This window comes from Oncorhynchus clarkii, chromosome 12 (genome assembly GCF_045791955.1).
Source record: "Oncorhynchus clarkii lewisi isolate Uvic-CL-2024 chromosome 12, UVic_Ocla_1.0, whole genome shotgun sequence".
NCBI lineage: Eukaryota > Metazoa > Chordata > Actinopteri > Salmoniformes > Salmonidae > Oncorhynchus > Oncorhynchus clarkii.
In genome coordinates, this window is record NC_092158.1 from 79,723,562 (window position 1) to 79,740,232 (window position 16,671).

The 16,671-nt window shown below is 44.5% G+C and overlaps 1 protein-coding gene across 1 annotated transcript; it reads left to right on the forward strand.

The window, feature by feature from the left end:
- The first annotated feature begins 8,208 nt into the window (after positions 1–8,208).
- On the forward strand, positions 8,209–11,039 carry LOC139421423 (protein phosphatase 1 regulatory subunit 27-like). Its single transcript, XM_071172301.1, has 3 exons — positions 8,209–9,092; positions 9,471–9,621; positions 9,905–11,039. Exons 1-3 carry the CDS (start codon positions 8,588–8,590, stop codon positions 10,023–10,025), a joined length of 777 nt encoding a protein of 258 aa, XP_071028402.1. The 5' UTR covers positions 8,209–8,587; the 3' UTR covers positions 10,026–11,039.
- Positions 11,040–16,671: the final 5,632 nt, after the last annotated feature.

The following is a 16,671-nucleotide window of genomic DNA, read 5'->3' on the forward strand; positions in this document are numbered from 1 at the left end:
CACAACAGTATCTCGGACCTGCCTGGTGTGTTCCTTGTTCTTCATGATGCTCTCTGCGCTTTTGACGGACCTCTGAGACTATCACAGTGCAGGTGCATTTATACGGAGACTTGATTACACACAGGTGGATTGTATTTATCATCATTAGTCATTTAGGTCAACATTGGATCATTCAGAGATCCTCACTGAACTTCTGGAGAGAGTTTGCTGCACTGAAAGTAAAGGGGCTGAATAATTTTGCACGCCCAATTTTTCAGTTTTTGATTTGTTAAAAAAGTTTGAAATATCCAATAAATGTCGTTCCACTTCATGATTGTGTCCCACTTGTTGTTGATTCTTCACAAAAAAATACAGTTTTATATCTTTATGTTTGAAGCCTGAAATGTGGCAAAAGGTCGCAAAGTTCAAGGGGGCCGAATACTTTCGCAAGGCACTGTACCCTTTGTCTTGATGACAGCTTTACACACTATTGACATTCTCTCAACCAGCTTCATGAGGTAGTCATTTGGAATGCATTTCAATTAAAAGGTGTGCCTTGTTAAAAGTTCATTTGTGGAATTTCTTTCCTTCTTAATGCATTTGAGCCAATCAGTTGTGTTGTGAGAAGGTAAGTGTGGTATACATAAGATAGCCTTATTTGGGAAAAGACCAAGTCCATATTATGGCAAGAACAGCTCAAATAAGCAAAGAGAAACAACAGTCCATCATTACTTTATGACATGAAGGTCAGTCAATGTGGAAAATGTCAAAAACTTTGAAAGTTTCTTCAAGTTCAGTAGCAAAACAAATTAGGAGCTATGATGAAACTGGCTCTCATGAGGACCGCCACAGGAAAGGAAGAACCAGAGTTACCTCTGCTGCAGAGGATAAGTTTGTTAGAGTTAACTGCACCTCCGATTGCAGGCCAAATAAATGCTTCACAGAGTTCAAGTAACAGACACATCTCAACATCAACTATTCAGAGCAGACTGCGTGAATCCGGCCTTTATGGTCGAATTGCTGCACAGAAACCACTATTAAAGGACACCAATAATAAGAAGAGACTTGCTTGGGCCAAGAAACACGCCAATAGACATTAGACTGGTGGACATCTGTCCTTTGGTCTGATGAGTCCAAATGTGAGATTTTTGGTTACAACCGCCTTGTATTTGTGAGACGCAGAGTCGGTTAACGGATAATCTCTGCATGTGTAGTTCCCACCGTGAAGCATGGATGAGGAGGTGTGATGGTGTGGGTGTGCTTTGCTGGTGACACTGTCTGTGAGGCAGAGTTAATCATCATGGCTACAACAGTATTCTAATGTGATACGCCATCCTATCTGGTTTGCACTTAGTGGGACTATCATTTACTTTCAACAGGACAATGACCCAACACACCTCCAGGCTGTGTAAGAGCTATTTGACCAAGAAGGCCAGTAATGGAGTGCTGCATCAGATGACCTGGCCTCCACAATCATCCAACCTTAACCCAATTGAGATGGTTTGGGATGAGCTGGACCGCAAGAGTGAAGGAAAAGCAGCCAACAAGTGCTCAGCATATGTGGGAACTCCTTCAAGACGGTTGGAAAAGCATTCCAGGTGAAGCTGGTTGAGAGAATGCCAAGAGTGTGCAAAGCTGTCATCAAGGCAAAGGGTGGCTACTTTGAAGAATCTAAAATCTAAAATATATTTTGATTTGTTTATCACATTTTTGCTTAATACACAATGCCATATCTGTTATTTCATAGATTTGATGTCTTCACTATTGTTCTACAATGTAGAAACTATTTTAAAAAATAAGAAAAACCCTTGAATGAGTAGGTGTGTCCAAACATTTAACTGGTACTGTATATATTTTTTACACATATTAAACCCCATTTTTTGAGTAGGCACAAAACCCCCTCCATACTTCCATTAATGTTTACAACTGGTACCGGTTACCTTCAGACGAGTCCTGTGACACTTTGTAGCCCAAACGGATCAGACGCTAAAAACTGAAGTTGGCACATCGACGGTACTGACTTGAGACGAGTCCCCTGACACTTGTGGGTGTCGTAGAACAAAACTGAAAACCCCATAGTGTTCGTGAGAGGCTCGTGAGACATTTCCATAGAGTGGTCATACTAGTTTGTAGTATCAGTTCGGATGCTACAGACGTTTTCGTGAGAAGACCAATCTAGCTCTGCCACCTTTCACCTCAGATGCGGAAGTGCGACATCTGCAGATGCGGTAGATTGAGACGCATCCAATGCAAAACTGATATCTCTAGCTTAAACTGACTGATTTTTATGGGGATTTTGTTTAAATGTTACTTAGAATGATGCACCGATGCGTCAACCGACTCTAGGGGGATATATTCAGGGCCCTAAATGTGTGGCTCAACTAGTTGTTGGGGGAAAATCGAGAAGTCATGGACACGCTTTCTCATCACTTTTTCTAACATGCAAACTTCCCTACTATAAATGACCTCATGTCTGCTGTCGATTCAGTCTCACCCTTCTGCCACTGTTACTGGTGACTACAGCTGGCATGGTGGAGGCTCTCTGTGCAAGGACTGAGGATTACTGGCTCCTGATTTAGATGTAGGCTTCCTATTCTGGCCTAGCCACACGTGCCGTAACTGGATCCAGCCGGCCCGAGCGTGTATCTCCCACTGGGCCTGGAGGATCCAGACTGAGATCCAGTCCCACAGTGTTCACTGTCCAGTAATCCAGGTGTGTCAGTCTTCTCCCTGTCTCTGCCCCCCTGATGAGAGCATAGTGCTGCCACCAATGGGGCTCACTGTGACCGGGGCAGGCCAGGCTGTTCTGAGAAGAGGCTCATCACGCCATGCACAGGAAGCACGCGGTACCTGGCACCCCATCATCAGTACAAGAATGCTGTCTGCCAACTTGGCAATAGGTATGCATTTTGCAGACAGCCCCATGCCCTAGTCCTGCTCAAAATCTGTTAGGAGATTAATCAAAACTCAGAATATGCACTGAGTGTACAAAACATTAGAACACCCTTTTTCCCTCAGAACAGCCTCAATATGTTAGGGCATGGACTCTACAAGGTGTTGAAAGCGTTCCACAGGGAAGATGGCCCATGTTAACTACAATGCTTCCCAAGTTGGCTGGATGTCCTTTGAGTGGTGGACCATTCTTGACACACAGGAAACTGTTGTGGGTGAAAAACCCAGCAGCGCTGAAGTTCTTGACACACTCAAACTGGTGTGCTTGGCACCTACTGCCATACCCGTTCAAAGGCACTTAAATCTTTTGTCTTGCCCATTCACCATTTGAATGGCATACATACACAATGTCTCAATTGTCTCAAGGTTTAAAAATCCTTATTTAACCGGTCTCCTCCCTTTCATCTACACTGACTGAAGTGGATCAATAAGGGATCATAGCTTTCACCTATACTCACCTGGTAAGTGAGCAGGTGTCCCTCATGTTTTGTTCACTCTGTATGTATGCTCATATCTAAGGATGATCCTGAAAATAATGTGTATGTCAATCATACAATGGAGTGCAGCAGGGGACTCCAGTGTTGATCCAGGAATAGCCAATATTCCATGAATTCTTGTGAAATCTTTGCTGACATTGGTTGTTTCACTGTTCTTGTTTCTATGGTTTCATCTCACCTTGAACATATTTAGAGAGTGAGTCACCAACTGTCCAGCCACCAGCTTGATGAAAGTCAACATCAAAGTGTTTTGGAATCCATAGCTGTCCGGTCAACATGATAAGCCTATTTGACAGGTTGTTAACAACACGATGCCTCTGTCTGTCCTCGGCTGTGTCCTAAACCTTTGGTCTGTTATTGAAGGTCTGTCGTTATAAGGATCCTAATACTTTGCGGTGGGTACAGATACCTGACTGTTTCAACCGCTTATTTATAGAAGGAAAATGTGCATTACCAGGTCATTTATAACATAGATCTTAAACTATACAGTGCATTTGGAAAGTATTCAGACTGCTTGACTTTTTCCACATTTTATTACGTTCCAGCATTATTCTAAAATTGATTAAAAAAAAAATAATCTCCCTCCGACCAGAAATGTGGAACTACCAAGAGTCTTCCTAGAGCCAGCCTCTTCCTAGAGATGGGGAGAAGGGCCTTGATCAGGGAGGTGACCAAGAACCCGATGGTCACCCTGACAGAGCTCCAGAGTTCCTCTGTGGAGATGGGAGAACCTTCCAGAAGTACAACCATCTCTGAAGCCACTCCTCAGTAAAAGGCACATAAGGCTGCATGACTGGTTGGAGTTTGCCAAAAGTTACCTAAAGACTCTCAGACCATGAGAAACAAGATTCTCTGGTCTTATGAAACCAAGGTTGAAATATTAAGCATCACTTCTGGAGGAAACCTGGCACCATCCCTACGGTGAAGTATGGGGGTGGCAGCATCATGCTGTGGGGATGTTTTTCAGTAGCAAGGACTGGGAGATTAGTAAGGATCATTGGAGGGATAAACGGAGCAAAGTACAGAGAGATCATTGATGAAAACCTGCTCCAGAGCACTCAGGACCTCAGACTTTGGTGAAGGTTCACCTTCCAACAGGACAACGACCCTAAGCACACAGCCAAGACAACTCAGGAGTGGCTTCGGGACAGGTCTCTGAATGTCCTTGAGTGGCCCAGCCAGAGCCCGGAATTGAACCCAATTGAACATCTCTGGAGAGGCCTAAAAATAGTTGTGCAGCGACACTCCCCATCCAACCTGACAGAGCTTGAGAGGATCAGCAGAGCTGAATGAGAGAAACTCCCCAAATACTGGTGTGCGAAGTCTGTAGCGTCATACCCAAGAAGACTTGAGGCTGTAATCGCTGCCAAAAGTGCTTCAACAGAGTAAAGGGTCTAAATACTTAAGTAAATATCGTTTTTCATTTTTTTATTATAAATTTTTTGGGCAAAAATAAATAAATAAATTGTCATTATGGGGTATTGTGTGTAGATTGATGAGGAACATTTTTTTTAATCCATTATAGAATAAGGCTGTAACGTAACAAAATGTGGAACAAGTCAAGGGGTCTGAATACTTTCCGAATGCACTGTATACATAAAGGTTTTGCCAAAGTCATGACACAGCTGCAATTGGAAAACATGGACTGTTCTCTCTTTTCTCATGGACTGTTCTCTCTGCTCCCGTCCCGCAGGCGGTACCGAAGCATTGGGTCTCGGACCAAAAGGCTCAGAGACAGGTTCTTTCCCCAAGCCATAAGACTTTTCAATAGTCAGCTACCACTGTACTACCTGCACGGACTCTATGCTCATCCACAGGTATTTATTATGGATCCCCATTAGCTGCTGTTATCGCGCGCGTGTGTGTGTGTGTGTGTGTGTGTGTGTGTGTGTGTGTGTGTGTGTGTGTCTATGTTTGTGTCTACCCACTAAGGCACACACGCCTACAGGCACACACTAAGGCACACACTGTCACTCTTCTCACACAGGCATACACACACACATGCACCCACACTCACAACTGACACCACACACTTACACTCATCACCATGCACAGACCCACTCACCACATATGCTACTGCTATAGTGATTATTGTGATTACTAACTTGAAACACTACAGCGATTCACACACCAGGAAGCTTTTAACATGGAACTGCTTGGTGGTAATTGACAGTATGCAATAATGTATGTGCCCTATAAGGCATGCGGGAGGTGGGCTTGTATCTATGTATAGCACACTGAGTGGAGGGTGATTCAACCCCTACAGATACGTGAGCAATCATTTTGGCATGTATCCAAGGGTGATGCAAGAGGACAACAAACAAACAACTCCCACCAAATGAGGCCCTTCTCGGTCTTGGGTGGGTAGGGGCTTTGGGAAGGGGTAGCACCATAGTTCATGGAACTCCACCACCATCTCACCACACTTCTTTATGAGAGACTGGTGAACTCGATAATCAGTGCATAAAGTCTCTTCCCCGAGCTGCGGTTATAAATGACTCTCACCTCAATTTGTCTAGACATGAGCGCTAAGACTTTTCCACCAGCTCCTCGGTGCAGAATGGTCAGCTGTGCTGGGTGGAGACAGTGCAGGGCTAAAAAAAGTTTATGTTCAGGGCCGGGGTCAGTTCTAATCCCAAGGTAAAGTCACCCATGCAGTTCCAATCCCAACGTTGTCACGCCCTGACCGTAGAGATTTTTTTATTTTCTATGTTTGGTTGGTCAGGGTGTGACTCGGGTGGGAAACTCTATGTTCTGTGTTTCTATGTTTTGGCCGGGTATGGTTCTCAATCAGGGACAGCTGTCTATCGTAGTCTCTGATTGGGAATCATACTTAGCCTTTTTTCCTTTTGTATTTTGTGGGTAGTTATCTTTGTTAGTAGTGGCCTGTGTTAGACCTAGTAAGCTTTGTGTTTGTTGTTTTGTTGGCGACATTTCATAATAAAGAAAAATGGACGCTCAACACACTGCACCTTGGTCAGGTCATTTTCAAGACAACGGTCGTGACAAATGTGGATAATCATAATGAGTTTAAAGGGCCCCTCCAGTTAGGTAATGGATGGAGTTAATGGGTGTATGTAACTTCATTTCTTTGTAACTGAATACACAAGCCTATTATATCCCTAATTACAATCAACTGTTCTAGAAGAAGGATGGTTTTGCAACAAGCTTATATCTCCTCCCTCATTGTAATACAATTTGCCATGATGAGATATAACATAAGCCTTGACATCTTGATGGTAAGTGAGCCAGTGGATCTTTATAGTGGAATTGTACCTAATGACAGATGCACGACACACATAACAGGATGTACATTACAGTAGAATGCACTGCTTCTCAAGCCAGGCCTGATAGTAAAATGAAGCCTATGTTGCGGATTCTAGTCAACCATAAAGGTTGCCCCTTAGGGCACAGTAAAGTCTACCCTGCGAGACCTTGGTAAGAGAAAACCAGTGGGATGGTAGCCATGCTATTTTTGTTAGCTAGCATGGAGCAGCTCCTGTGAAATGTCCAAGTCCAAAGCCTTTGAAATCCAGCTTGAACCAGCTCTGCCACTCTTAGAAGTTCCTGCCTGTCTGATGAGAACAGCTGGCACTGGCACAATGTCCCGGCTGTCACGGTTCACATGCACAACTTCCAACTCACAAAATCATATGACATGAAAATGGAGTAACCACAGTACCAACTTTACTACATTTCAAAACATTAATTGGGGATTTGAGCTAATCAGATTTTCCAATATGATTGAAGGTCACACAGATTGAAAGATCACTGCACTGTAAAGGGCCTTCTTTTTTACACCAAAACCATCTGCCATCTAGAGAAATGGGTTACATTTCGCAGCATAGATTTATGTCCCTATGACACAACTGTTGGCCAAGACTGCGCTCCTGCACTGAACTCCCTGAATGGCTGGATACTATTGGCCCAGTGGTTCCTGAACGTCCTGTATGGCAAGTTACTATTGGTCCAATGGGTCCAGGCAAATGAGTGTAGATCAGATGTCAACCTTGTGATGGGGTTACTGTTTGCTCTAATAGCAGAGATGCTACGGTCAAAATATTGATCCTTCCAAAGTTTCAAGACCTGTCACAATAAGAATAGATACAGTAGTTGTTCAAGCAACCAAAAAGTATGTTATCCTTTCATGGCAAATAAAATAACTTTTGAGGACCTTGTTTGTCTGCTATTTTCTTAATGTCAAATAACGTGTCCTAAATTCTCGTACATTACCTCTGTTGAAATAGTTCAAGTATTCAGGTTTTTGTTGTTTTGAGGCGAGAGTTCTTGAACCTTTCCAAAGTAACAAAAACAAAATGTCACTAATTCTGAAAATCACATATAAGCCATGTGACTCGACATGTAACTCTCACACTGTTGACCACCATGACCATGTGTCAGTGCTGTCGCTTGTGAAATTCCAAAAAAGGCTGCCTGACCTGAACCCAGGGGCCATAAAAACACATCTACACTGAACTGTAAACATTTCATTTCCCTCAACTGTTAATGACAGTTTGTTCCTCTGCTGATGTTGATCATGGACATTTTGATGTGATGTGGTATTAGACATGTTGGGCAAGCTCAATAAAGACCCCAATGTGTTTGTGCTATGGGGTTAGGGGTGGAGGCAGTGTCAGGGGTCATGTGACCGCATAGTGGGAGGAGCCTGGCCTGGCAGAGACCACTCCGTTCCAAGCTAAAGTCACTCGATATGAGGGATGACGGGCACCAAAATAGCCCTCCAGAGTGTATATAGGGACCCTCTCCCACCTGCTCCATCAGACCACCAGCCTGTACAAAACCAGAGGAAACTGTAGTGACATACAAAAGGACTGGAGAAACAAGACAGGAGGCACGAGGGAGAAATTCAGAGAACCAGAAGGAAATAAATAAATAAAAAGAGGAAGTTTGGCCAGTGAGAATTGACTTTGGGAAAGTTTTGGTACTTTGCAGAGAGAGTAGCCGTGCTACTCTGGTTGGAAACTCAAGGATCAGAAAGAAGTCAAGGACGATAAGCGTGAAAAGGACAAAGGAAATTGTTAAAATTGTATGCTTGTATTATTATATACCTGTTGGATTGCAAAGTTTTCTTGGATTTCTCCCACCCCTCCTCCTGGGCTGAGCGCATAGGGGGAGGAAGAACCGTATTGACCGCAGGGATGAAGTATAGCTACCAGCTACCAGTGTCATCGTACACCACGCGATATAGTCAGTACACACCAACACACTACACCCCCACCAATTACACACCTACGCACTACACCCCCAGCAATTACACACCTACGCACTACACCCCCACCAATTACACACCTACGCACTACACCCCCACCAAATACACACCCACTTCATATACCTCAACAAAGTACAGCTCAACTCACTACACCCCCACAAGCTACACCCCATCACTTTACACACCTACACACAAAACCAGTTCCAGTTACACCCCTTCGTACAGCAAAGGAACACGCTACAGTGCTGCTGCACGTCACACAGCACACATACCTGCACAGCAGACTCCTGCACCTCTACCACTCAAGCCAGTCCGGGCTGTACACTTCTCCAATGACATTATCTTCCAGGACCTTGTCCGACATGGTGAGATGGAGCAGATTGGACGCTTTATGAGAGCGAAGAAAGTACGTCTGCATACCCTCTTCCCATCTGGTGAGTGAATCTACAAATACATAAAGACAGAGGAAAAGTGTTGAGAGATTGACAGGAGTTACCACAGCAGGCAATGGCACCTACAACTGTCTGCATGAAAATATAGTCACTAACTACAACAGCTTCTTTTTCGGAGTGATATTGTGTTGACAAATATAAAACTACTGAGAAGTTAAAGGGTCTCAAATATTTATTTATATTCTAAACCAGTAAAAGAATAAAAGCTTGAAATAATTGTTTGACAAATGCATAGAGAAAGTTCTGAAAAGTTCTGAAGTTAAAAGCAGAGGTTGAAATGACAGAAAAGCAGTGTAAGGGTATGTACAGTGCAGCTGAGCCCTCTTCTGACTGTGCCCATGTATGGTGCTCTGTGTACAGGTATGGCAGCACTCCATGAGGCCGTACTCACAGGGAACCTGGATTGCGTGAAGCTGCTGGTGAGATATGGAGCTGATGTCCACCAGAGAGATGAGGACGGCTGGACGCCTCTACACATGGCCTGCAGTGATGGCTTCCCCGAAATCGCCGGGTTGGTGTACAAATGAAACACAAACTCATAAAACGTCCACAGAAATATTTCCCTACAGTACGGAGACCACAAAACACAACATTCAATTTATCTATCATGCAACTTTGCTGCCTCTTTGAGAAATAACTCTTCTGACAAAAGGCAGGTAGTGAACCATACTGACCTCGGTGACCTGATTGAACCAGACATGCAGCATTTCATAGCCAGTGTGAATATAGACAATGAAGATGCCTTGTGTGAATGTGACTTGTGCTGAACAACACTGTATTTTGTCCCTCCTTAGCTACCTGCTCTCTCTTGGTGCCAGTGCATTTGCAGAGAACGAGAACGGGGAGAAGCCAGTGGACCTCATTGACCCAGACTGTAAGGAGCTGGTCAATCTATTTGAGGCAGGCTGTGTGTAACTCACTGGCCACCTACAGAACAGGACCTGAAGGAGCTTTATGTGGACAGATGGATAGTGTACCCTGGTCCTGAGACTAGCTTCTTGGAATGGAAAAGCCCAGCCAGAGAGAAGGAGAAAGACTGGGACAAGGGACCAGCCCACTTTTCCTGCTACAGAGCACTTGTAGCCTATTCTTTGCTAAATGCATAATTGTGACTCACAATGCTTTTTGGAGAGGTTTTGTATATCAAGTTGGACAATGCTTTGTAAAGGTTATTATTTTTCATTCTTTGCTTAAAAGAAGTTGGCTACTTTTTGTTTGGTGCTTTTCCACAAAAACATGCAAACCAGTCTTGTCACTTTAGTTGTCACAAACAGCATCTCAGGCTGTTCATAGCACCAGCAGCTTTCAGTTTCCCAGATCATGTAGCACCACATACCAAAAAATACAGTGTGATACACCACAGTAAACAGTTACTTAATCTGTGTAATGAATCAATAGGGTATGTCTTCATTCTGATTACCCAATGAGATCATCCAGCCCAATTTTGTGATCAATCTTATAAAAATCTGACTGTCCATTGCTTGAATTTTCCACAAAACTACGCAGCATTAAGGATAGTTCCTGCATATGGGCAGAGACTATTTTCAACTCACTGCTTCCAAAATACAGATAGAGTACAGACTGTATTTGACATTGTTCTCTGCACTTAGCCTGTGTGTTTATTGCTTGGGAAATGTTGTGTGTATCATCTCTGCTGAGCAGAGAGAGGGCGTCAATAGCAATTCACATCAAAAATTACATTTCATTTGGTAGGCCAGAGATAATTGGAAAATAGCTACTATGCCATACATGCACTGGTGCTGCTGTATTGGCATTTTTCCTATTATGCTTGGCAGTTGTTATTTTCTGAAATAGCTAACAGTGTATTCTGCCCATTTCAACTAATCTAATGAATTTCACCAATGAAAGTCTTATTTTTTTACAAAATATTTTCATAAATAAAGGTGCTTTTTATATATATTGATGAAATTAATTGGTGGGGACACAACTCTTTTCTATCTCACTGATTGACCCTTGATGTAAAAATCTACGTAGCCTATTATAGGTCATGATAAGGATCACCTAGAGGAAAAGGGTAACGAGCTGCTAATTTACATCATTTCATTAAAATAATGTTTTTACGTTTTTTGAACAGTCATTTCATATCAACCTGAGGTTTATGTTTAGACTTACTGTGGCATTAACATGCTGTCAGAGATCTCTGAAGTGTGGAGTTCTGACTTGGAAGTTTCACTTGAACGACCCTCAAGTCGTATGGTGAATCCCAAACCAAGCCCTCGCCCCTACCAACTAACTCATTTGTAGAGCCCTCAATTTGACGTGTTACTGATAAAATTCCAAGTGTGACTTCAAAAGTGGCGAGAGGACAAAGTAAACCCATCAACTTCGGGACACACTCATGACTTGAATGATGCAATTACACAGGTATATAATAATACAAGCATACAATTTTAATGACAAAATTCCATCATGTATCTTCCAATGAGAAAGCATTTATTTAGTTTAGGGTCAAAGTAGTCGGATGGGGTGGTGGGTTTTGGGGGATAGTGTATAGGTGCAGGTTTAGATGGTGGTGCAATTTAAGATTTTCCCATTCCCTTTTCCCTTTTTTGTTTGTGACCAAAATGTGCAATCTGCACTCCGACCTGCGAAAGGCAGCAATACACAACAGAGCGTCTACTCTGCTGGAAACCACACGGTAACACACCTTTGTCGGAGGACTGGGCGAGCAAGAGGATGGATGGCGAGAAGAAGCGAGGCAGAAAGAAGGGTGCGAGGTGCAAACCTGAACTGACGGTGAAATACAAGCTGAGTACTTTCTCCTTTGGGTCAAGTACAGGAGAGAAAAATGCATGTTACGCAACTGAAGATCCTGAGCAGTCAACGGATAATGAACTTGAAATTGATCCTGACAAAAGTGAGGCGAAAGAACCTGCGTCGTCAGGTGAAGTGAAGACTTCCAAGCCTCACCGCAATGATCAGGAACATGCATGAGATGACTCTGGCTCAGTGGGAGTACAATTCATGGAGAAAGTGGATCCATGCCTTTTAGCCAATCCGTTTGTGGTATCAGGCTGGGTGAAGGAGTGGGGTTATGTCAATTCGGTCAAAGTATCCAGAGATGGACTTGTGTTGATTTTTTTGTGTCTGCTGCTCAGAGGGAAAGGTCATTGCGCATTTCTAGTCTGGGGACTGATCTCCGGAGCAGACCGCCGCTGACAGGAGTGATAGCTGGGGTGGGGTTGAGTGAATCAACTGAAGTTGGGGGTCCCCGGTGTTTGTGACATATGTTGTTTAGTGCGGCGCAGACTAGAGTGTTTGCCGGATAAAGTCATGCTAGGGTATATACATTTTCCGGTTGAGAGCTTTTGTTCCGAACCCACTATGGTGTTTCAGGTGCCAAGTTTATGGTCATGTTGCAGCAGTATGTAGGAGGGAGATTCCTAAATGTGAGAAGTGTACATATGGGAGTGGGCTGGGGGATTATTTCAATTGTGGGGGTGGCCATGTTGCTGGGGATCAGAAATGTCCTGTGCAAGTGAGACAGATGGAAGTTTCCAGGGTGAGAGCAGTGCAGAAAGTGTCATATGCTGAGACAGTAAGGAAAGTAGAGGTTGATGGGCAAAGTATGAGGGAGCATGAGAGGATCCTTGTGAGTATTTCTATTTACTACCACAAACCGATGCTGGCACTAAGAACGCACTCAACGAGCTATATAGGACCATAAGCCAACAAGAAATAGCTCATCCAGAGGCAGCGCTCCTACTGGCTGATTTTAATGCAGGAAAACTGAAATCTGTTTTACTTCATTTCTACCAGCATGTCACCTGTGCAACTAGAGGGCAAAAAAATTGACATCACCTGACTGGAATATGTTATTGGATTCATGGCATTGTGGTGTTTTACCACATCAGTAAACGGCTTCATTAATAAGTGCATCGACGACGTCGTCCCCACAGTAACCGTACGTACATATCCCACCAGAAGCCATGAATTACAGGCAACATACGCACTGAGCTAAAGGCTAGAGCTGCCACTTTCAAGGAGTGGGACCATAACCAGGATGCCCTCCGACGAACCATCAAACAGACAAAGCATCAATAAAAAACTAAGATCGAATTCTACTACACCGGCTCTGACGCTAGTCGTATGTGGCAGGGCTTGCGTACGTACATATCCCAACTAGAAGCCATGGATTACAGACAACATCCGCACTGAGCTAAAGGCCAGACCTGGCGCTTTTAAAAACATTTTATTTATTTTTTTACCCCTTTTTCTCCCCAATTTCGTGGTGTTTAATTGTTGTAGTAGCTACTATCTTGTCTCATCGCTACAACTCCCGTACGGGCTCGGGAGAGACGAAGGTTGAAAGTCATGCGTCCTCCGATACACAACCCAACCTAGCCACACTGCTTCTTAACACAGCGCACATCCAACCCGGAAGCCAGCCGCACCAATGTGTCGGAGGAAACACAGTGCACCTGGCAACCTTGGTTAGCGTGCACGGCCCGCCACAGGAGTCGCTGGTGCGCGATGAGACAAGGACATCCCTACCGACCAAGCCCTCCCTAACCCGGACGACGCTAGGCCAATTGTGCGTCGCCCCATGGACCTCCCGGTCGCGGCCGGTTACGACAGAGACTGGGCGACGCATCAATAAAGGACTAAGATCGAATCCTACTACAGAAGCTCTGATGCTTGGCAGATGTGGCAGGGCTTGCAAACTATCACGGATTACAAAGGGAAACCCAGCTGCGAGCTGACCATTGACACGAGCCTACCCGACGAGCTAAATATATTCTATGCTCGCTTTGAGGCAAGCAACACTGAAACATGCATGAGACCACCAGCTGTTCCGGATGACTGTGGGATCCCGCTCCCCATAGCTGATGTGAGTAAGACTTTTAAACAGGTTAAAATTCACAGGGCCAGACGGATTACCAGGACGCGTACTCAGAGCATGCGCTGACCAGGTGACAAGTGTCTTCACTGACATTTTCAACCTCTCCCTAACCCAGTCTTTAATACCTACATGTTTCAAGCAGACCACCATAGTCCCTGTGCCCAAGAACGCCAAGATAACCTGTTTAAATGACTATAGTCCCGTAGCACTCACAACTGTAGCCATGAAATGCTTTGGAAGGCTGGTCATAGCTCACATCAACACCATCCTCCCAGAAACTGTGGACCCACTGCATTTCGCATACCGCCCCAACAGATCCATAGATGATGCAATTCTATAGCACTCCACACTGCCCTTTCCCACTTGGACAAAAGGAACACCAATGTGAGAATGCTGTTCAGCGTTCAACACCATAGAGCCCTTGAAGCTCATCACTAAGCTAATGTCCCTGGGACTGAACACCTCCCTCTGCAACTGAATCCTGGACTTCCTGACAGGCCGTCCCCAGATGGTGAGGGTAGGCAACAACACATCCGCCACGCTGACCCTCAACACGGGGGGCCCTCAGGGGTGCGTGCTTAGTCCCTGTACTCCCTGTTCACCCACGACTGCAGATGACACGATAGTGGTAGGCCTGATCACTGACGATGATGATAGGGAGCCTATAGGGAGGAGGTCAGAGACCTGGCAGGACAAGAACCTCTCCCTCAACGTCAGTAAGAATAAGGAGCTGATCGTGGACTACAAGAAACTGAGGGCCGAGCACGCCCCCATTCACATCGATGGGGCTGTAGTGGAGCGGATTGAGAGCTTCAAGTTCCTCGGTGTCCATAACACTAAATATCTATCATGGTCCAAATACACCAACACAGTCGTGAAGAGGGCAAGACAACGCCTCTTCCCTCTCAGGAGGCTGAAAATATTTGGCATGGGCCCTCAGATCTTTAAAAAGTTTGACAGCTGCACCATCGAGATCACCTTGACTGGCTGCATCAACACTTGGTATGACAATTGCTTGGCATCCGACCGCAAGGCGGTACAGGAGGTAGTGCGTACAGCCCAGTACATCACTGGGGCTGAGAGCTTCCTGTCATATGAGGCGGTGTCAGAAGAAGGCACCAAAAATGTTCTACCTCTCCAGCCACCCAAGCTGACAAGCGGTACCAATGCACCAAGTCTGGAACCAACAGGACCATGAACAGCTTCTACCCCCAAGCCATAAGACTTCGAAACGACTGCTAAATAGCTCATCAAATGATTACCTTGACTACCTGCATTGATCCTTTTTTGCACTAACTCTCTTGCACAGACTTTACACACACACTCACACTGACACCCCAACACACAGACACTACATACGCACACACACACACATTACATGCACACACATGCATACTGACGCCACACACTCGCTTTCACACTTACCACAAACCACAAGAGGTTGGTCGTACCTTAATTGGGGAGGACTGTCTCATGGTAATGGTTGAAGCGGAATCAGACGAATAGTATGAAATACATGAAACACATAGTTTCCATATGTTGGATGCCATTCCATTTTCTCAATTTCTGACATTATTATGAACCAGCCTCCTATGCAGGAAGGAGACGCGTTCTGTCTCCTACAGATGAATGTACTTTGGTGAGAAAAGTGCAAATCAATCCCAGAACAACAGCAACGGACCCTGTGAAGATGCTGGAGGAAACAGGTACAAAAGTATCTATATCCACAGTAAAACGAGTCCTATATCGATATAACCTGAAAGGCTGCTCAGCAAGGAAGACGCCACTGCTCCAAAACCGCTATAAAAAAGCCAGACTACGGTTTGCAACTGCCAATGAGGACAAAGATCGTACTTTTTGAGAAATGTCCTCTGGTCTGATGAAACAAAAATAGAACTGTTTGGCCATAATGACCATCGTTATGTTTGGAGGAAAAAGGGGGAGGCTTGCAAGCTGAAGAACAACATCCCAACCGTGAAGCACGGGGGTGGCAGCATCATGTTGTGGGGGTGCTTTGCTGCAGGAGGGCCTGGTGCACTTCACAAAATAGATGGCATCATGAGGAGGGGAAATTATGTGGATATATATTGAAGCAACATCTCAAGACATTAGTCAGGAAGTTAAAGCGTGGTCGCAAATGGGGCTTCCAAATGAACATTGACCCCAAGCATACTTCCAAAATTGTGGCAAAATGGCTGAAGGACAACATTGTCAAGGTACTGGAGTGGCCATCACAAAGCCCTGACCTCAATCCCATAGAAAATTTGTGGGCAGAATTGAAAAAGCGTGCGTGAGCAAGGAGGCCTAAAAACCTGACTCAGTTACACCAGCTCTGTCAGGATGAATGGGCCAAAATTTGCCCAACTTATTGTGGAAAGCTTTTGGAAGGCTACCTGAAACAAATGTTTCAGGTAGCCAAATACTAATTGATGTATGCTATCTTCTGACCCACTGGGAATGTGATGTAAGAAATAAAAGCTGAAACAAATCCTTATCTCTACTATTATTCTGACATTTCACATTCTTAAAATAAAGTGGTGATCTTAACTGGCCCAAGACACTGAATTTTTACTAGGATTAAATGTCAGGAATTGTGAAAAAGTGAGTTTAAATGTATTTGGCTAACACGGAACCCAAACCGTCTGCGCGCGTGCTCCATCGTGCGCTATCGTGCATACATTTATTTTGTCCCCCTAC

Excerpts from the sequence above, each read along its gene's own strand:
- LOC139421423 (XM_071172301.1), top strand. The coding sequence starts at position 8,588 with ATGAAGTATAGCTACCAGCTACCAGTGTCATCGTACACCACGCGATAT. Across the intron at positions 9,093-9,470 it reads GCATACCCTCTTCCCATCTG|GTATGGCAGCACTCCATGAG; the intron begins GTGAGTGAATCT and ends CTCTGTGTACAG. Across the intron at positions 9,622-9,904 it reads GGCTTCCCCGAAATCGCCGG|CTACCTGCTCTCTCTTGGTG; the intron begins GTTGGTGTACAA and ends GTCCCTCCTTAG.